This window comes from Halyomorpha halys, unplaced genomic scaffold (genome assembly GCF_000696795.3).
Source record: "Halyomorpha halys isolate HHAL.00 unplaced genomic scaffold, Hhal_1.1 Scaffold1552.1, whole genome shotgun sequence".
NCBI classification, from domain to species: Eukaryota; Metazoa; Arthropoda; class Insecta; order Hemiptera; family Pentatomidae; genus Halyomorpha; species Halyomorpha halys.
Genome location: NW_027115643.1, coordinates 110,647 through 132,822, shown reverse-complemented (window position 1 = coordinate 132,822; position 22,176 = coordinate 110,647). Strand labels below are relative to the sequence as shown.

Below are 22,176 nucleotides of genomic sequence, written 5' to 3'. Positions count from 1 at the left end.
GAAACGTTGGACGTGTGAATGAAATAAATGTTTTGAGACTATAATTTTGGATAGTGTTTTTGAATTATTTAGTAAACAATTTCCAGTCTCAAGAAAGAAATTTAAAGATTATAAAAAAATGATTTTAAATTTATTATTTACTTTTAAACCTAAAACTTTTTCTACTAATACCATTTATAACAGAACCTACCTTCAACAGGTTAGGACTCTGTTATCACCTTATCATAAAAATGTTTTTTTTTACATTTAATACAATTTTTTTCACAGTTTCTTACCTTACTGAAAGCTCTGGTAAATAATAAAGCGATTGGGTCTTAGATTCGGATTCTACTTGGCATATGACCAACAATATAAGTGTATTATCGCAGGCACAACCTGTTGGTGCTCAGGTAGATCTTGCCAAAATCTGTGCATCCATGACAACCGAAGGGGTTGCTTGTTTAGCGTCAACTGAAAGATATGATATACATTCCAGATCTCAGCAGAAATTTGTTATCCATCTTTTTGAGTTATTTTATCCACATGAAATAACTAAAAAAAATGGATACGTGACTTTTACTAAAAACAAAGTGAAAATTGTAAAGACTGACACCGAGATAGTTGGAAAAATGTCTTCTGAGGGATTTTATGTAGTTGTTTTAGCCACCTCAAATTGACTATGTATTTTTGTTGGAAGGCTTTAAAATGTACAAACAATCAGCTGGTTCGAATATAAACATTTATTTGGTCAACTTAAACATTTGAAAACTAAAACTAAAATAAACAAAAGATGAATAAAACAATGAATACAAGTAAAAATAAAAAACACCTTAAATAAAATAAAACTAGCTAAATAAATTATGAAAAAGAAAATAAACTAATTTACAAAAAATAAATAAATATGTAAAATAAATACTGTTCGACGAAAAGTTGCTCCACTCCAATAGGTCAGAGGAAGAGTGCTGCCGAGATGTGTAGGTCGCAGCTAAGTAGCTAAATACACCGCTGCAATGGTCCAAGGTTGTTGTAGTGACTCATCGATAGTCCAAATATCCAAAAATCAAGATGGCCACACTGACACTTATTAAGGACAGACAGGGTCTAGTCATTTTAATGTATTAGGCGAGCCGACTAGTTAACAACAATTTATATTCAAGTCGAAACGCTGATACGGTCTGGTTTCGGACTGTAATGTTTGTTAACGCACTCAAAATATCATCAATAAATAATACCAACATGAACGCAGACAGGGCTGGTTACACACGAAAATGTCCACTAATTATCCGGAACTCATATTAAAGTCGAAACACAGAAGTGGTCTGGTTCCGAACTGTAATGACGGTTAACTCGCTAAAAATGTCCAAACTATTAAATTATATACGCAGACAGGGAGGGCTGCTTAGACGCTATCATGGCCACTAATTAGCCGGAACTCCACTAAAAATGAAGATGGTCGGCACGTTGCTAGGCAACGTGTTAGCGACGATTATCACCCCTTAGCAACTGTCTCTATTACTCATTATAACACACAAATATAATTACACATTTTTCTTTTCAAATAATTAAAACAATACAAATAAAAATAAATGTAACTAAATTAAACACTAATAAAACTCAAATACTAATTACAAATTATTTACAGTATAATTATATATTATGGCGTTAACAGTAGTGAACTTGAAAGTTGATTCAACTATGAAGGCTTACGCTACTAATGTATCAGAAAGAAATGAAAAAGTCAATGAAACATCTGTATTTGTTAAAGACTATATACTGGTGTAGATGAAAAATCTAGCAGTGAACCATTAACTTACGCTGAAGAACATGTAGATACTAAAAGAACATTTAAAAATGAGTTTAATCTTGATTCAGGTTCTGGCGATAAAAGTGGTGAAGAATTGATGGAAATAAAAGAAAAAATGAAAAGGCTATAGAAGAGGATTAAGCTGAAATAGGTAATGAGGAAGATAAGAAGGAACTGAAACTTCTGTGTAATTTTAGAAACAATAAAAATTTAGTTGAACATAAGCAGTTATTAAGAGATCACACATCGAATAGAACATATTTAAGAGTAGAATCAACTATTACACCGTCTAATGAAAATTTATATAAAGAACCAAAGAACTGGAAGAGCAGTCCGAAAATGTTAAGGACCATTACGATGCACAGATGATTTTAGAGAAAAGGAAAAGACAGAAATTGTGCAAGGAAAGGCTAAGAAATATCAAGAAGAAGAAGAAAGAGAAACCTGGTGAGATTAGAGAAAGCTTTACACAAATTAAAAGCTTTAAATGGTGACCCAGAAATTTCTGTCAATGTTAAAAAAATTTTAGAAGAAAAGAGTAAGAAATATATTCGTACGAAGAAGAAGAAGAAACCCAGAAAGAAAAAGGGATTTAGTGATTCAACAAATACAGTTAAACCTTCTGTTGATCCTAATATTCAAATCAAAATCAAAATAAATATTGACTGTGAAAAGACAGGATGCAGTCGAAGGACGAGAAGTCCAAATCATCTACAAAAGGACAGAAGACCAGTTGGAGATTTTTGAACCAAGGACTCAAAGAAATGAATGTAGAAGTGAAAGATCGTGAAACATTAAATCAAAAAAATTATAACTTAAAAGTTTTTTATAGTTTTTTTCATGGTCGACTAACAAAGGTTCATCATTAAAAATTATATTAATTGGTCAGTTTTTATTTCCATTTTACTATTTTTGAGTATATAATAATTGAAAATATTGCGATTATATTTTAGAATCCAAGTTTTCAATGGAAATACAATAAAAATGGTTATTTTTCCCTATGAGGGGGGAGGGAATATAGAACGATATCATCCCCCCAACAATTTTAAAACCCAGAAATTTGGTAAATTCAGGAACCAATTTCAAAGGAGGAAAATTATGGTAAAACATTATAGAAACTTATTATACTACAAAGTCCTAACAAACACTAATTCGCACAAATATAAATAAAATTATGGCACAGTATGTGTAATTACCAAACATCGGTACACAGCTCTACAAATATGATGGATTAATTCAACAAAAGAACTGACTTATTTATTATAAGAACAGGGCAAAAGTCTTAATATACTTACAAAGATAACATTAAACACAACAAATTACTTTCAAAAACATATTGCTGTTTTGCTTAAATAGTGGCACATCTTACAAAATAATTGTTTGGATTTTATTTATAATTGGACATTTTTCAAAGATAGTACCGTTGTCTGCCTTGACTACTGGGGTGGTCCTACAGACTTTCCTAAAGCTATTAGAGTTGTTACAAACTAACTCCAGTCTACGGATAATTACAATTATAATCTTAACTTTCCATTGTTTGACAAACGTGTAGAGGCTAGATTGATCTTTAAATTTACCTATATCCTCCACCCTCTTTACCCTTGGTCGGTCACACTCTTTGTTCTTATCAAATAAGGTGGCAATCCTGGGTTTGCTGACAAATAAATTGATAGCTTGCTCACTTCTATCTGCCATGCCAATTTTTGTTTTAATCATTAGTACGATGTTATCATACTTATTATCATTAAAAAAAAAAACATTAATGTACAAATAACACATAACCTTTTTCAAAGTGTACATTTATTCACCTGTTGTATACTTTTATGTACTAAATATTATGATCTGACATGTGACATACAAAATTATTAATTATGGATTTATGAAGTTTATCAAGGAGTATTAAATTTTAATTATGCTAAAAGTAGTTATTCAAATTTTACTAATAACGTTTATCTTGATTTTGTGTTATGATACTTTTGATATTTGCCTAAATCAAATCAATTCAAAAAAAGAAAGTGAACTCTTGATTGGTAAGATGAAGATTAATGGAATCTAAATTTTATCACATTATATTTAAATATTTTAAATTGCTCTTATATTTTAGTGAAACATGAAATAGAGGAAACTGAACAACAATTTGACTATACTACACATTATGAAACTAATGATTTTCCTATTTGGCCTGTAGCTTTAGGATTTTCATGTGCTTTCTGTTCTGTTGTGTGTCATTTTATTTTACCACTTAAGTCTTCTTCTGCTGAGAGGAGTAAAAGCTTAAGTAATCTTCCTAGAAATGGAAGAAATTATAAAAAAGAAAATGATAAACTCAGTTGTTTTGAAGCAATTAACCAGAAAGATGGTTCAGAACATTGTTTTGATGTTAGAATCAATGATGAAGTGATATACTGTAAAGATTTTGGCTTAATTAATAGGCCAGATTCATCTCATGAGAATGACAGTAAGACTAATTTATCAGCCCAATGGAATAAAGGAGAACTAGAAAAATCTTTTATGAATGTTTGTACTACAAACTTATTTCGTGATGAGAGGATTCCAGTTAAATCTGTCAATGCCATGAACAATTTAAGTTTTTCCACATCAGTGACTAGCTTGGAGCATTTAGATTGCAGTAACTCCAAAAACCTTTATAATATGCTACTAGAGAACAAGACTATAAGCAAAGTAAGATACCTTATTTAATAAATTAACATTATTGTTAGTAGGCTTGATTGGTTGTTGTGTATAATGCGGGACAAATATTAAATTATTATTTAAAAAGTTGCTCTTGGATTAATGGAATGGTATGTAATGTAATATCTAAAATGTTTTTCATTTTTGGTTGGATAGTGGTGACAAGGATCTATTTGATGATTTTATGTATGTAAGTATTAACGGAATAGTATTAGCAGACCCAGGACATACCTGTCAAACCAATGAATATATCAATATCACTTTGACAAAGGACATAAATTTGCAACAAAAGAAATTTTTTTATTTGATAAATAATTCAATGAAGATATATATAGTTGATATTAAAAATCAAAATCTTCTATTTCAATTCAAGTATAGTATTCAAAGAATTTTTATTTTTATGCTTTGAAAAGGAAAATATTCATATGATGTTATATTGACTTTTAAATGCCCAAAATATGCTAACCTGTGATTCTGAGTTAAAATTTGTATCTTGCCTCTCCTTTTTTTTAGTCATTTTTTTAAGCTGTGAAATACATATCCTGATTAATATAAACCACATTTTATTAATATACAATGGGACCTCAGTCACATATGTTATTGATAGAGAAACAGTTATGTGAGGGAAGTTATAATCAGTGCACAATTTATAGAAATAGAAGTGCCACAATGTAGAATGTGGGGCTATTCCATATTCTTTGACGCATCACAATCAGTCATTGCAACCTACAAATGATTCTTTTTGATGAAGTGTAGCAAGTAGTAGGTCATAATCATATCTCAGAGATGGCCAGTTTGGAGGGAAGAAAGAAAAATGTATAGGGCCAGCCAGACTAAAATAATATAAATATAAAATATTTTAAATGTGCATTTACATGCTTGGGACACTATGAACCATGTGGATGAGTTATTTAGACTGGCTGGTACAAGTTGGCTTGAATTTGTGGCTGACCCGTTGGGAGTAGGTTTTTTAGCACAAATCAAAATGTTTCTGTGCTACAATCACATGTTACTGTTCAGTTAGTCATTGTTTTAGAACTGCCTACAGATAAATATTTGTGTTTTAATTAATTAAAGAAGTTCCTCAATAATAATGAGTTAATAATTAACTCTAGTTGATTCGGGTTAAATACTTTCCAACTTTTACTCTTGTTAACTAACTTTAGCGATCATTTAGGACTGCACAAATATAGGTTAATATAGAAATTATATGTTTAGGTAATTAAATTAACAAATATCTTACAAAAAATTTAGAACAAAGTGGAATTTATAGGTTATGTAGAACTAGGAATCCACTAAGTGATGAAGTATAAAGTATCATTTATCAAAAATTTGATGTGTTGTTAAACAAAATTAAAATAACTCTAATAAATTTTGGAACTAATTTCTCCATAAAGATGTTCCCATGCATCTATTTTTTTAATTAATCTACACATTTATCTATGTGTAGGTATGCTAAGAATTTTTCTTGTCTAACTCTTCTGCAATTTTAAAACTGTCCAATCATGATAATCTAAGACATGCTAAGAAAGTTGCTGGGTTATCAAAAATTCCAAACAAAGAACTTGGAAACTTCTAACGAGGTCTAACAAATAACTTGTTAACAGTAATACTTGGAAAACTCTAATTATAGCTGATTCTGAATGTAATGTTTTTGAGGGATAAAACATGTTTGAAGTATATAAAGCTAACAGGGAATTAAGACAATGAGATCCCAGAATAATGCTTCCATTAAACATAGTATTAGATAAAGCTGAAGGTAAATGAAAAATCCAGGCAAAGGGTCCACTTACCACACAAAAGTAAAAAAGATTATTTTATTTGAGGAATGATGGCAGTATTTCTTGTTATTCAGTAAGTAGGTAATCAGTTCAGTTATTACAAGTAAACTGGTATGAATAAAATTTTCTTTAATAGTTCAGACTTTCACTGTGTCTAAATAAGATCTGTTTAAAATTTTGTTAAGGAGATGGCGATACTAAAATCTGTACTACTAACATTTAAAATATGTTCAGATCAACTTAGGAATTAGATTTTTACTGTATTTATGCTAATTTATATGTAACTTAAAGCTAATCATAGCTTAGCTGTTCCTTTGTTTATTCAAGCAGTAAACATACTATATTAATGTTTCCCCACTTACTGGTCAATGGAAGTTAACAATAATGATTGTAAGGAAAGTAATGAAGATTCTGTTTCTTTTTTTTTTATAAAAAGTATTGCTAGTAATGTAATGTAGTACTTTACCATGTTTACCTGATGCAATATGTTACCTGGTAAGTTATATGTTTTACCCCGATATTAGGTTACTTATATTTTAAGAAATAGAATCACAAGTTACCAACCAACAACCTCAATCTATTCCTGATACTCATTTTGATGTGTTACTGATGAGGAACTAGTAGCTTGGAATATTGCACACAATTTAATTTATAATATTTATAATGTTTTTTGATTTGTAATTTTACAAATTACAGATGGGGTTACCAACTTCTCCCATTAATTTTTATGGGGAAGACAATAATAGGAAAAACCAGTTATCCAAAACAATGTATGAAGAAAACTATGAAATACTAGCTGTTAACAATGCACTATTTGAAGAAAATGTAAGCCAGAAAAATGAAGATAGCAATGATTCAGTATCAATTAAGCAAGGTCACATTATGGGATTATTTTCGATGTTGAACAATGATCTTGCTAAATCTTCTCTGAAAACTACCAGTGATAAATCTATCAATGTTCAGCTTTTAACTTACAGTAATAGTAAGTTCATATTGAAATATTATGAATTGCGTATTTATTCATCATTTTTGTTTGCTAATGGAAGTGTTCTAAAACATTCACATCAGTAGAGTGTTAGTTGTTAAAGAAATCAGTAACTTCATAAAATAAATATCAGTAACTCATTTTTATGACTAGACAATATTTTCATTGATTCTGCCACATCAAAAAGTAATTATGCAAGGGAATAGTCTTTTTTTTTTCTTTTTCGGCCAAGACTCCCATTGGAGTCCTATACTGCCTATCTGGGAATTGTCTAAATATTTAATTGGTAAATATTTAGGGACATAGAATAAAGCAAATCAATTAGTCTCAAAACAAAAAATAAAAATTGTTCCAGTTCTTAATATTAATATTTTGGACAAATCATTAAATTATTCTGACTTAAAGAGACTTACAACTCAATGACAGAACCAGGAATATTATAATTATTGGTGATTTTACTGGAATTAGATTAACACAAAGGCACACTTTATATGTAACCTTCATGGTGAAGAAATTAGGATGAAAAATAATGATCTACAGTTAATCAACTATTGTGGATAATGATCTTTTCATTGAAAATCCACATTATTATTTCAAAAGAGTCAATGAGTTTACTTTTTCAACAGATGAAAGAATGAATATTGTAAATTGAATCCCTTTTTGTTGGAACATCAGGTGACACTGATATAACAGGCATAACATGGGTGTTATTAATACATTTACAGCAATAAATATCTAATAGTTAAATTTTATATTTATTTGTTTACATTAGTAGGAGGAGTGGAAATATATTTATGTGAAGACTATTTCATATTGTGGTGTTGGCTTTTCTACTCAAGAAGCTTTTTTTATTCTTTAGTTTGTATTCAGCATGTTCAAAGAAATTTTTTCTGAGTGCTACAACTTCTGGGTCTTCCTTTTAGGCTTGGCTTAGACGTCTGCATATCAAGCATCCTGATAGCATACTGTTATTCTTGGCTTATATGTTATTCTTCATTCACCATTTGTAAAGCAAGTATTATTTCATTGTATCATATTAGCTCTTATATTTATTTGAAACTCTAATTCTCTCCAGTTTTCCTCCCTTTTTAATGATTGGTTTATTTTCTTTATTTCCAGGTTCTTATTTTAATATTATTCTCATTTTTAACCCATAATTTGAACTTCCAGCTCTTGCTTAATTTTAATGGGAGTTATTCCTCATGACACATTCTTTTGAGAAGTTACTACCATAATAAAGATGCAAGAAAGAAGGCTGAGCAGGTTTATTATGGTTTAACCTCTTGGTTATGGATTACCCCTAAAGATGGAAATTGATTATCTGGGATTATATTATTCAGGGATGAATCTAACAGTGAAGATTCATTTCCTTTTAATTGTCTGAATTCTAGGAAGGGAAATAGATACTCAAAAACTATTGGGTCTAACAACTTCTTAAAAGGCGCTGGGACTTACTGAACAAACCATAGTTTATACAGTTTTTTTATGAATTTCAACTTTATTATGCTTTGTGGGTTTCTGTGAAAAACCACTGCAGCAAAAACCTTTTATGTTAACTTTAATTTGCCATTAGGTGGTGAAAACCAACCTTTCAATATAGCCAAAACACACCTTTTATAATTTTTTTAAAAGAAAACTGTTCTACTGCTTTCATTACCTCCTTGGTTCTTAAACCCTTTATATGTGACTGAGACATATGTTGTACCAGAGTGAAATAAAGAAATTAGAATTTTTCAAATAGTTTCATTGGAATCTAATAGACAGAAAGATAAGAAAAATATGTTCAGGGGTCTCTCACCACCGTGCTAACTGATATAGAAAAGTTAGTACAGCATCTCTACCAGTGATTGTCTAAAGTTCATCCTTTTTATGGCTAAAACTAGGACAGTCTACATTGTTGCAGTTACAACATTAAAGATTTGAATCAGTTAATCATTTTAATTCTTTTACTTTATTAAGAAAAAGATTGAGAAATATTATTCTATGTCTCTTTTTTCTAACCAGATTTGTAAATAGTATAATATTTATAGTATAGTATAATAGTATAGTATTATCTGAGAAATTGACGCTGTTGGGATTACAATAATTTTCTTGTTTATTGTTATTCCAATAAATAGCTCAAATATATTATGCAATCTGTGTTTATTTATTTATTTTTTCAACTCATTTTCAATATATACTTTAGTTGTAATTTAATTTAAATATGTGCTGTTATTGTAATAGAATTTCAATATTATTTATTCAGAAATTCAATAAATAATTGAACACGTAAATAAATAAATATGTAGTTCTGTTATAATTAAATTTTAATTATTTTCTCATTGCGAATAAATAATTAATGTAAATACTTTTTAATACTCTTTAATAACTATTGTAAATCATTTTAATGCAGTATTTAGTTCCTTTCAATTTAATTGAGTTTAAATTGTTAAGTTTAAATATGCTTAAAAAAAGTACTAGACTTATAAATAAATATACTTATCAAAAAAAAAAATCTTTTTATTATTAAAACATATTGAAAATCAAAACCTTAAAAGTTTAAATTGTTTTACTTATTATCAACAACAATCAATAGGTATTATAAAACTCATTTAAACAGTTTTGGTACACTATATACACTAATGACTAACTGTGAGTTCATACAATTAACATTTTTCAGAACAGGTGCAGGTACATATGGTGTACTAGCTGATAATTCCCTGGAAAAACTTTTTTCCACAAAAAAAACAACACTAAAAATAAATATTAAACATCTAAAAGAATAAAATTAGGGGTAAAAAACATTTTTAGCATTGCTCAATAATTTTAGGGTTTAAGTATAAAGTAGTTTCGAATCACCAAGTAACTCTTTACTAGTCATGGAATATTCTTTTTATTTTATATCTCTCAACTGGTTGGTATCCTTCACTTAAGCTGTAGTGTCTGGTAACTAAAAAAATATTTAAAAAATACAAAAGAAATAAAATTAAAAAAAAAAGAAATATACATACATATATATTTTATTGGAAGATATTGATTGACCGTGTGTAAAGATGAAAGGAATATGGTCCGGGTGCGGTCAAAAAAACTCAAATAGTAGAATATACTATTTTATTGAGCCAACGTTGACTGCCGTCAAAATAGCCCTGATGAAGCCCTGCAACGTGGGGCGAAACGTTGGCTCAATAAAATAGTATATTCTACTATTTGAGTTTTTTTGACCGGACCCGGACCATATTCCTTTCATATATATTTTATGCTTCATTATAGAGCCATCTAGCTTAAACTTTTAACATCTTGAAAGAACTCCCCAAATTAAAAAAAAAAAATTATATGTACAGGAATCCTACAAAACTATGGTTGAGACTAGGTGAATAATTCATTATTTTTTTAAAATATTAAAATAACAAATTGATTTTTTGAGTTACAGGGTATCATAAATTAAGTGGTGCATATATATATTTTAAAAATAATGAATTATATTACTTCTAATAATTAAAAACAATATGGCCTTTGTATAAAAGACCCTTAAATTTATTGTTTCTTTTTCTTTTTCTCTCAGCTGATATAAAAAATATTGAAAAAAGATTGGAAAATATAGAATGTGGATTGAAGAAATCTGAAGAAAAGACTAAAGACTGGGGTAAAAGAATAAATGCGGCCGAAACAGAGCTAGTTGATCTTCATGAACAGGTGAATCAACTGGGCAAAAAGAATCTCATTTTCTTCTTGGCATAAAACAAGTAATTAGTTAAGTAAAATATTTCTACAAAAATATAAATTGCTCGAATTCGTCATGTGATTTAGTTATGAGGATAAAAATTTCAGCAATGATCTAATAAATAAAATAATGATCATAGATGCTATAACAACCAACTAGGATTAGACACCTTTCGCACATCGGAAAAAATGGGGCACAACTCATAAAGTGTGTTTTATTCAGAAGCAATATACGAAGAAGATGAAACATATCAAAATTAATAGAGGTTTTTCCTATTTCACAAAGGTGGTTGCTTAGATTAATTGCTTTGTCTTCTATTTTAGTTAAGTATTCAAACAAAGAGATGCTTGATGGCTGGACAAGGGTCTGATTCATTTAAATTTATAATATTGTAATTTAATTGCTAATAGTTTGATGTTCATAAAACATATCTCTTCTTAGTTTGGGTGTTGATGACTGTTGGATTTAACACCCTAAGCCCTAAAAATATCTTCTTTGTTTTTAATCAGTTTCTAATTATACAAATGGGTGTTACTTTCTGCTGTCTTAGCATTATTAAATATGAATAAAATAGAATAACCTGAACAGGCATCCTCCTCACTCACACTCGGCAAAAGTTATCAAGTTACCTAACCAAGCAGAAAATCTTTGCAAGCTTATAACTTACAATCTTTTAGCTGAGTAATGGAAGTACACATCTTTCCATGTCTTCTATTAAACACTGCATTATAAAATGATGAAAATGAAAGAATATAAAGACAAGTGTGTATTGTTTATAGGCTTGATCAGTGCAGGGTACTGTTGATATTGTCGCAAGGTTTTAGCGAGCATTCAAGAAAGCATTTATTGCTTTTGAATAGTGGCAAGGAAATTGGCCATCATAGTAAAGCATTTTTACATTCCTTCACATTTTTCTTAGTAAATTCTAGAGAGTCCTCAATTTTACTGAAATCTGAGGTGAACTCCCTGAATGATTTATACCTGGCAATCAATCGTCAGATCAACTGGAACTGGACTGCTACTGCACAAAACCCTTTTGAGGTGGTTACTCCAGAAAGAACAGACTTATGGTTTTTTTACCTTTTATATAGATATCTAACAAAAAAATAGAAGTAACACATGCTTGATTGTTGATGGTTTACTAGACTTCATGTACAACTTAAGTCCTGAATATGGTATGCCTAGGTGGATTGATGTGCTTTCTGCCCAAATAAAAGAAACATAAAAAACTTATTTTAGTTTGTTGTTTCTTTTTTTTATTTCATTCAGCTGATTTCTGACAAAATAATAGCATAAGAAATTTTCATAGAGAATCCGGAGGGGGGGGGGGGAGAGGGTAGGATTTCCTGTGTATGATAATAAAAGGATGATGGTCCAGGCATGGTCAAAGACAAAATCTCAAATAGTTATAAAACTATCGTTTTTCGTACTTGCCTGCCAGCCACAAGCTCTAATGAAGCCCTGTAACGTGGGGCAAAACATTGGCTCATATTAAATAGTTTTATCACTATTTGAGTTTTTTCTTTTGACCACACCATCTTCCTTTTATTAACTCTAAAATACTAATAAAGCTTTTTTTTTTTTACTTAATCAGCTGATCCAATTATTTTGTTTTCTATTACCCATACATTACATTGTTTGTATCTAAGAATTAATAATTATGTTTCCTAAAATAATAACTGAATCATTCATTTAAGAAAAACTTTATCTCCAAAAATGTGAACTTTTGATGAAAATGAAAAATTGTCAAAGATGTTAATATGCCTCATATTCATAAGTTTTGTATTTTAAAGTATGCATCTAGTTTTCTACTACTAGTGATGTTTTATTTGAAACCCATAAAAATTGTCCTGACTAGTAAATCTGGATGGAAAAACCACCTCTAGAAAAATATGGAAATGAAGGGTTTTTTAAATGACTGTTACTATTGTGATTACCATTGAACTTTTATAACTATTCACTACTAATAAAGATTTTATCAATAAGTTGATTGACTATTTAATTTTCTTACTAACTAGTCAAGAATATATCAAGTCATTCTTTTATATATTTATATAAATATTCTTAAAAAGCTTCCTGAAATATATAATCAATCTCTTCCAAATCGTTAAAATCCCTAATATAACTAGAAATAATAGAACAGTCAACTAGAGACCAGAAAGGGATCATACTGGAAATTTTTTAAGTTTGAAAATTTTCTCATTTATGTTTTTTGGAGTACTGAGGATGAATTTTAACTTTATGACCTCCAATTTTCCACAGAAATATAAAAAAAAAATCATATTTTTTCTCCAATACTGCAAAAACTGTGCATTTTAAATTAAGCAAGAGTAAATTCCTTACATTTTTGTCCCCTTTTTTTGTTTTGAAATAATTCATAAATCACCTAGCTTTATTTTTTCCTTTACTAATCTAAAATAAATTTCCCATTGAATCTCGTTTGATCTATTTATTATCTTTAAACTGTTTTAAAAACCAAACAGTTTTTATATGAATTTTAATTTTGAAACTTTTAATTGTTCTGCGAAATAAAAAAAAAACTCAAAAATTCACATTTTTTTCTGTAATTATCCTATTGCATGAGAATTATTCAATTATTTTAGCGATATTGACCTACATTAAACTAAGCAAGAGTAAATATCCAAAACTGTTTTACTGTATAAATATTTAGGTGCAGTCATCGTTTAGGAGCTACTACTCTTGGTTAAGTGGGGGATCTATAAAATGAAGACCATGGAGAGATCTCAGTGGAACATTCTGAAAATTTACTCATTCATGTTTTTTTGGAGTATGATTACAAATTTCAACTTCATGACCTCAATTTTTTGTGCTCAGGCCTCACTATTGGTTTTTACTATTGACATCTCCTTTTGGTTTGACTATATTTCACCTCATAATTTTACTCAACACAAAGCAGCAGAAAAAAAATCATTAGAAACAAAATTGTAATTTTTTCTTCTTTAATTTGGAATGAAATGAGACATAAAATAATATATTATAAGCAAAAAGAAAAAAACAAATAACTTTTCTTTTTTTTTTCATACCCTGTTCAAAAGTTTATGTCACAAAGAGGAAGTTTGTAATCAGCACCCTACAAAAACATAATGGGTAAATTTCAGAAATTCTCCAAAAATTTCCACCATGATCCTATCTGGGTCCTCATTTGACTACCCCACTAAACTGTAAGCAGTTGCTGCTTATTGATACTTCATAAAAAAAACAAACAACATATTTAGTGAAACTGTTGAGAATTTACTCTTTCTTAATTTATTATAAATTGACGTTTCTGAAAAAAAAAAAAAAAAAAGCATGGTCTTCATTGTAAGGAAGAATAACTGAACAATATATATATTTTTTTTTATATTTAGGGGGAAAACTTGAGGTTCAAAGTTGAAACTCATAACAAGAACCTCAAAAACATATTTTTTTTTTTAATTTTCAGGACTTCTCCAGTTAAAAATACCATATTTGGCAACTTTGACAATAATATCACTTTTTTTAGTACAAAGTGACAATATTTCCATAATTACTATCATTAAAAACCTTATAATCCAATAAAATGTTTTAGTTATATTTTATCTCAGTAATGTTAAATGTTAAACCTCTTTTTTTCTCCTAAAATTATTAATGCTTTTTATCAGCTACTAATTTTCTATAATTTGACTCTTGAGCTTGAGCTATTATTGTATTATTTGCTCATAGATATTTAATGATTTATACATTAGGTAACCAGCTACAATTATAATTTATTGGACAAATATTATTCTAATTTTTGTGTTGTACTAAAAAATAAGTACCTTGATGCTTTGATCTTTTTATTTTAAGCCAAAATATAGACTGAATAATAATTATCTTCAACTCACTCTACATAATTAATTTAATTTTCTATCTGTTTTTCACCTACCTATAAAAAATATTTTTAAAAAGATGTCACATTAATGATGAGATATCAATTTTTTTTTGTATCACATTAAAAGTAATGAATGTAATATAATTGAAAAGAACATAATTATTTTTCAGTGGAAGGGAGAAATAATATATCCAAAACAATGATTCTGCTGAGCCTCAAGTATCTTTTTTATTCTAGGTTGTAAAAAGCCTATTGCTTTATATAAAATAATTGATAGTTTGCATTACTCTTGGGGCCTCCATAAATAATGGACGACTCGATATAGAGAAACACTCAGTTCCAGATACACCTTGATTTTTTTTCTTACTATTCCTTATTTAACCTTATACATACTAGGGGCCAGAGTGATACTGGTGTGATTTCACCGGGTCAAAGTGAGATTTCAGGGGGGAGGAGAGAAAGGCATCAGGGTAGTCCCAGGAGGCCACTCCTCGAAAATTAAGATACAACTTTCATTCCTTACCATGGTATTTCTCAGTAAATGGAATAAGCACTTGTTTGAACCACTATCACTATCTACAATAGTTTTCCAAACTTGCTCCATGGAAATTCCATTTTCCACAAAATTCTCTTGTTTTTTAGATTTATTTTCACTCTTTCTTAGCCCTTTAATCATTTAGGGCCTATTACAAACTCTAAATAGTTATGACCAGGTTTTATTCTTTTTGTCATCTTCTATTGTTTTATTGATAATTTTAAAAATAAAAATAGTCAATAATTTTAATTTAAAATAAAATGTATTAAGAAATTAGTTTTCTAAATCTTTGTTCATCAAATAACTTTCATTCAACATGAAATTTGTTTTTTTATTTTTTAGTATATAGTTTTTCATTGTTTGACTGAGTATAGAATCATTTTCATTATTCATTTTTTTTCTCTTACAAAAAATTCTCTATCTAAGAAATAGGCACAAAATATTCATTATAAGGAAGATTATTGATTGATCGTGCGTAAAGATGAAAGGAATATGGTCCGGGTGCGGTCAAAAAAACTCTTTATACTACTATATACTTAACTATTATATCTTACTTTTTTACATTTTATACCCCTGTTATTTTACACTTATGTTTTTGTTTTCCTTTTGTAACTATGTGTTTGTATCTTTTTTAGCCCTGACGAAGCCCTGCAACGTGGGGCAAAACGTTGGCTCAATAAAATAGTATAATTATACTATTTGACTTTTTTTGATCGCACCCGGACCATATTCCTTTCATATTCATTATAAGATTTGTTCTGATATCTGAAATTGAACTTCCTTCATTTCTTCATACTTCTAAGATCATATGAAAACTTATTGTAAACCTTAAACTTGTTATATTTCAGTATCTTTTCTGTTTTAATGTTACATCAGCAAATAAGACTATTCCTTAAAACATAAATATTGTTTTTTTAAGTTTTTTATTAGGTTTAAAGTGCCTTGATCAATCAATCAAATAAGACCTGAGAAAATAGGAGTTTATTCCTACCCGAAATAAAAGATGTTGAAATTCCTTCTCAATATCAGGTGTTCACATTACTTTTTTACTCTACACTCTGTCCTCCCCCTCTGTGTGCTTAAAGAGAAGTTGTTATCATTCACTATTCTATGATCTTTCAATGCGTAAATTAATTCAATATTTTTGATTTCTTTACTTAATTTAACATTTACTTGATGTTGAAAGAATGTTTACAAGTAGGGGATACATGAGGGGATACTCCAATATTTTTAACCATAACTCTATGTTGTTTCACTAGTTTCCTTCTTAATCTTAGTGTAAATTAATTAGCTGGTGGATTCATAGTTTTTCAAATTTTTATTTCCATTACTTTTAAGCATTTGCTTAGTAAGTTCGTAACAGTGGTAAACGAAAAATATAAGATTTAGTAGTAAAGGAGCCAGATGAAAGAAATCCATCTTTTTGAACATCATCTGCAAATAATTTTCAAACTTAAGATGAAAACGCATTTCTGGTGGTTCTAAAATTCTTACTAATTACTTAATAAATTTAATAAAGTAACAAATTAGGAAATTGTTGCTGATTTCACCTATAACTCCTAAACATCCTAGTGAAACGGTTATGATTTAAGACATTAAACAGCATTAAATTCTGCATTGAATAAGTACTATAACTTATTAATTTGATTAGTATGTTGTAAATGATAGGCCATTATAAATTAAAAACGAAATTTATTTTATAATAATAACAAAAGGAAAGTATAGTACTACATATAGAATCCAAAATTAACATGGAAACCCATTTCTGGTGGTTCCAAAATGGTTACTAAGCAGCTAATTAATTTTATCTCAAACAAATTAGAAATTTGTTAGGAACCGATAAGTCCTAAATGGTGTATCTTAGTGAAAAAAATATAATGAAATAAATCGAAGAGCATTAAATTATGTGTTGAATGAGTAATAATTTAATCAAGGTGTATGGTTTTAAACTACCTGTTCTGGTTGTACATTGACATAAAAAAATCAGCTATTAGAATAAGGAACAATCAATAACCATACTGCTTAACCGAATTATTACTTTATGATATTCCTTCGATGAATAATTAAATTTGTTTTGTTATAAATTGTTGAATAAGATCCACCGTTTAGGATTTGTTGGCAAAAACAGGGAAAAAAAAATCTATTCGAACAAAAATTTGTATTCCATTACTTAATCGAAACAATGGGCCACTTAGTAACAATTAAGACTGCCAGAAATGCATTTTTGTGTTATGTTTTGATTCACATGTAGTATTATACCTCAGTTTTGGCAAAATTTAACATTCTACTTAACCAAATTAATATGTTGTACTTATTCGATGCAGAATTTAATGCTGATTAATTTCTTATACCATAACTGTTAGGATGTATCATTAAAGAGTTGTAGGCGAAAACAAAAAAAAAGAAATGACCTAATTCTTAACTTTATGAAATTAATTAACTAATTGGTAAGAGATTTACAACCACAAGGAATGTGTTTTCATGTTAAGTGGGAGAAAGTAATTTTTTAATTATTATATAATTTTATATATTATATAATTTCTTCTATGAGATGGATTTCCTATATCGGGGTCCTGTACTATAGTACTTGTATTTTATGAATAAAACATTAGCCTTGGTATATAATGTAATGTTAGCTAAAGATTAAGAGTTACTTATGGAATAATATTAAAATTTTGTGTCTGTAGATGTACACAATATTTAGTAAATTTGAAGAGGAAAAAAAGACCAATTACATCATTGTCTCTAAAATATCAAAAGATAAAATTTTTCCAAACGAAAAAGAAATATTGCATACTCTTGCTGAAGAATCAGATGAATTTGAGCAGGTACTATTTTAAGTTATTTACATTGGCTTTTTAATTATTAATAAAAAAGCTAGACACTCATGATATAAAATTTATGTATAGGTTGATGACAAGGAAGATGATGCTTCCAGAAATAAAACAGCCTCAGCACCAGATCCTGAGTCAGATATAGCAGTAAAGGAATCAAGTGAAGAGGTTAGTGTTATAAAAAATATGTTTTATTATTTTGGTTTGTAAATAATAAGGTAGATGGCGACACTATGATACAGCTGAGGACAAAGCAGCATGCCTGTTGCTTTGTTCTAAAACAGTCTGTTGTGGCATCTTTTAGTGAACACACTCTCACTGTCTTTGTTTATAAAACCCCTCTCTAAATTCCACAACAATGTGGTAGCAGAGTGTGGCTTAGAGCGTGAAAGGGTTGAGTGACCAGAGTAATTTACGTATATTAACGAATATGTAAGCTTTGTGGTTTATTTAGGACTAACAGCCGAAATCAAAACACAAAGGACATCAACGCCACATTATTCAGCATCAAAAGACTTGCTGCAGAAATTTACGGGATATAGTCGATGAAAATTGAAGCGTATCTGGAAGCAAAGGGCCTATACGAATAAATTATCAAAAAAGATCCGCCGACTGAATAAGATGCAGCGTGGAAAAAAAACAAAACATGCTGGTACTCTCTATTATTATTTTAAAGTCAGTGATGATGTATTGCCATCAATCAGAGGTGAAAAAAGTGTGAAAAAGAAACCTTGGAAGAAGTTGAGAGAGAGGTTTAAGGGGGTTCCGGAAGAAAAAGTGATGGGTTTAATGTTTGATCTTGCTAAAATTAAGAAAAACAGCAGTGAAATGTTGGATGAATACCTCACAAGGTTTCAGTGTTTGGTCCTGGAGGTGGATCAACTGGATAAATCTTTGACAGATAGAGAAAACGTGAGGTACATTATAGAAGAATTACTACCTTGTTATTACCCAATTGTTAATGCTGTTTTGGTTAATGGTAATATTAAATTCACCAAGTTAAGGCAAATGCTTTTGTTGTTTGAAAGGAGGAACACCACCAAGAGAAACGAACTAGCATTATTTCATGAAAGGCCAAACTTCAGTCCAAAAGTTTGCTTTATTTGCAAAAAAACCAGGTCATCTGAAAAAGGAATGCTGGTTTAACAAAGAAAATAATAGACGAGGCAGAAGAAATGGACCCTTGGATACACGAAAGCCCCATCCAAGAAAACATCATAGAGCATCCTTGGCCATGGAATTTGCCTTATGTGCTATTAACAGTGACAATAGGTATTTGGCTGAGGAAAGATCTGAAGAAATAAAAGAATTGGAAAAGGAAAATCATGTCATCTTTTCCCAGGAAGGGAGTACAGCAGATATTTATGAAGGCTCCAAAGAAAAGGTTCCTGTACTGATAGAACAAGACACACCAGATCAACAACATATGTCAGATGATGACAAAAAAGTCTATGCAGTCTCAGACATAGATTATTGTGATCTATTTCTGATCACCTGATTCAATTGAAAATGAAACATCTGTGTTTATCAAAGACTATAGAGTTAATGTTGATGAAGAAATAGAAGATATTAACACGGAAAAACTTGACCGGAAGATGAAAAAACATTTTAGAGAAGATTTCTACACCGAAGATGAAGAACATCTTAGATTAAATACACATGACTCTGATTGGGACATACGTGAAAAGAATACGGATTGTGAAGCAAAAATTGAAAAATATACCAAAGCAGAGACCCAAAAAGAAGAAGAAGAGACCCAGAAATAAAAAGGGATTTAGTGGTACAACAAATATTGCTAAACCTCCTGTTGGACCAAATATTCATAATGACATTAGAGGGTATTTTGGTGAATATTACAATCCTGACTATAAAGAATCTGGATGGAGTCGAAAAGGGAGATGTCCAAATCACTAACAAAAGACAGAAGACCATTTGGGGATGTTTGAACCTAGGACACAAGGAAGTGTTTTGTGAAACATTAAATAATATATATATATATATGTGTGTGTGTATAAAACTATTTTAATGTCCGATGTTTTGCCCCACTTTACTGGGCTTCATCAGTGCTAAAAAGATACAAAAAAAAAACAAGAATATTACAACAATAAGATACAATAAGGAAATAACAAACTTTTAAACTTATTCATCAACCGTTCTACGCCTACTCCTCCTTCTCCAAACTCTTTACATCCACCATCCACTCTCTCTATTTATAGATCCCTTCCATATGTCCCATCTCTCACTGACAACATACAAAAATTCTTAAAATCAACCATTCCTTCACTATGTCTTGGACTCAAGTCTCAAAATAAACTTTTACTTTTTTACTAATACTAAGGATCCTATTCTTCTCCAATACCGCTCTAACATTGTTTGCCAGATTCCTTGTTCCTCCTCCAACTGTAATTCTTCATATATAGGCGAAACTAAGAACCACCTTTAGATCATGTATCTCTCAACATAAATTATCTATAACTTCCCACAACTCAGCCACTTCCAAACTTTAAGAACATGGCCTTACACTTAATCATGCTTTTGATTTTGACCATACTACTATTTAAGCCACTGTTCCTAATTACCAAAAGAGACTCATCTCAAAATCCATTTATATACATCTTGAACCCCTTCCAGTTAACCAAAAAATCGATAAAAACTGTATCTCACATACCTGTAGCCATATACTAAACTTAATTAAGACTAAATAATTTTACGCTCATTTTATTATCATCACCAAATTTTTCTATTATACTTTTGTTTTTCACCTGTTTGTTATCTCTCTATCACTTATATTATCTATCGCTGCATTCACTTATATTTATTCATCTATGTTTTATTAACTTTCATATTTACTTTGTTTTTTGTAAACTTTTACTTCACATGTTTCTATTAACTTATTTCACTTATCATTATCATCACCTATATTGTTAACATTCTATCACAATTTTTCACTTATTTCTATACTTTATTACTTATTTTAAATCTTTTTATGTGCTTCTTTTTACATCTCACCTTGCACTTTTATTTTATTTTGTAAACTTTCACTTCTGATTTTTAAATTACCTTATTTCACTTTATATTATTAATGTTACTCCTGTTATCTTTACTATTACTATTATCAGTGTAGATAAATGATTATTTTCATGATATATAAAAACTACAGTTTTTATCATTGTCTAATTATTTTTCTTATTTATTTCTTTGTAAATTTTTTTTTAATACTCTTTATTTACTTTTACTTATTATTAGTTACTTCTTTTACAATCATTGTTATTATATCTTATATTGTATTAACTACCCTAACTATATTTTCTTCAGTATATACTCGTATTATCAGTAACGATATGTATCATTCTAATTTTACTTAGTTATTCCTAAATTAGAAAATTATTATAGTTATTATTATTATCATATTTCTGTATCTTTCTCTTATTATTTTTCATCATTTCTTTATGACTACTTCCTGTATACACGACGTATTTGAAATAGAAATATAGCCGTTAAACGGCTGGCCACCTCCTCCCCACTCCTTTCCCTTTGAACAGATAGGTGGTCCTGATTTGTTCTTTGCTCATTCATTATGATTTAATATCATTATTATTATTTTTATTTATATTTATTCTTTCAAGACGTTTATTTAACCTTTACTTTCTTCTTCTTCTTCTTTTTTTTTTGTTTCACGTACGTCTCCTGTACTTTTTAACTCTATATTTTACGTATTTTTTAAATTTTGACTCTTGCCATTGTTACTTATTTTTTACTCTTATCATTGTTTATTTTATACTGATACCATTTTATGTCTTCCTTCCTTTTATTTGTATGTAATTTCTTATCACTTTATTTTTACATAATATTTATCCTAGCTTAAATTTCCTTATTGTATCTTATTGTTGTAATATTCTCAGTTTTTTTTTTGTATCTTTTTAGCCCTGATGAAGCCCTGCAAAGTGGGGCGAAACGTTGGACATTAAAATAGTTTTAAACTATTTGTTCTTTTTTTGACCGCAACCCTGACCATCT

General features: G+C 29.2%; 1 protein-coding gene and 1 long non-coding RNA gene across 5 annotated transcripts in view; one reads left to right on the top strand and one right to left on the bottom strand.

The window, feature by feature from the left end:
• Positions 1–3,552, bottom strand: part of LOC106690019 (uncharacterized) — a 7,261-nt gene extending 3,709 nt beyond the window's left edge. The window contains exons 1-2 of the long non-coding RNA XR_001344525.2: positions 3,361–3,552; positions 276–450 (exon numbers count right to left, since the gene is read on the bottom strand). This is a non-coding gene — a long non-coding RNA (uncharacterized lncRNA). The remainder of the gene's footprint in view (positions 1–275; positions 451–3,360) is intronic.
• Positions 3,553–3,638: 86 nt separating this feature from the next.
• LOC106690022 (repetitive organellar protein) overlaps positions 3,639–22,176 on the top strand; it is a 23,966-nt gene continuing 5,428 nt past the window's right edge. For 2 of the 4 annotated variants that reach the window (XM_014435273.3, XM_014435271.3), the window contains exons 1-6: positions 3,641–3,813; positions 3,888–4,465; positions 6,952–7,237; positions 10,782–10,912; positions 18,013–18,153; positions 18,235–18,327. In XM_014435273.3, coding sequence (XP_014290759.1) covers positions 3,696–3,813; positions 3,888–4,465; positions 6,952–7,237; positions 10,782–10,912; positions 18,013–18,153; positions 18,235–18,327 — 1,347 coding nt within the window. In that variant the 5' untranslated portion in view covers positions 3,641–3,695. Of the gene's footprint in view, positions 3,814–3,887; positions 4,466–6,951; positions 7,238–10,781; positions 10,913–18,012; positions 18,154–18,234; positions 18,328–22,083; positions 22,158–22,176 lie in introns of those variants that run through there. The other 2 variants (XM_014435274.2, XM_014435272.2) reach the window with 2 other exon arrangements.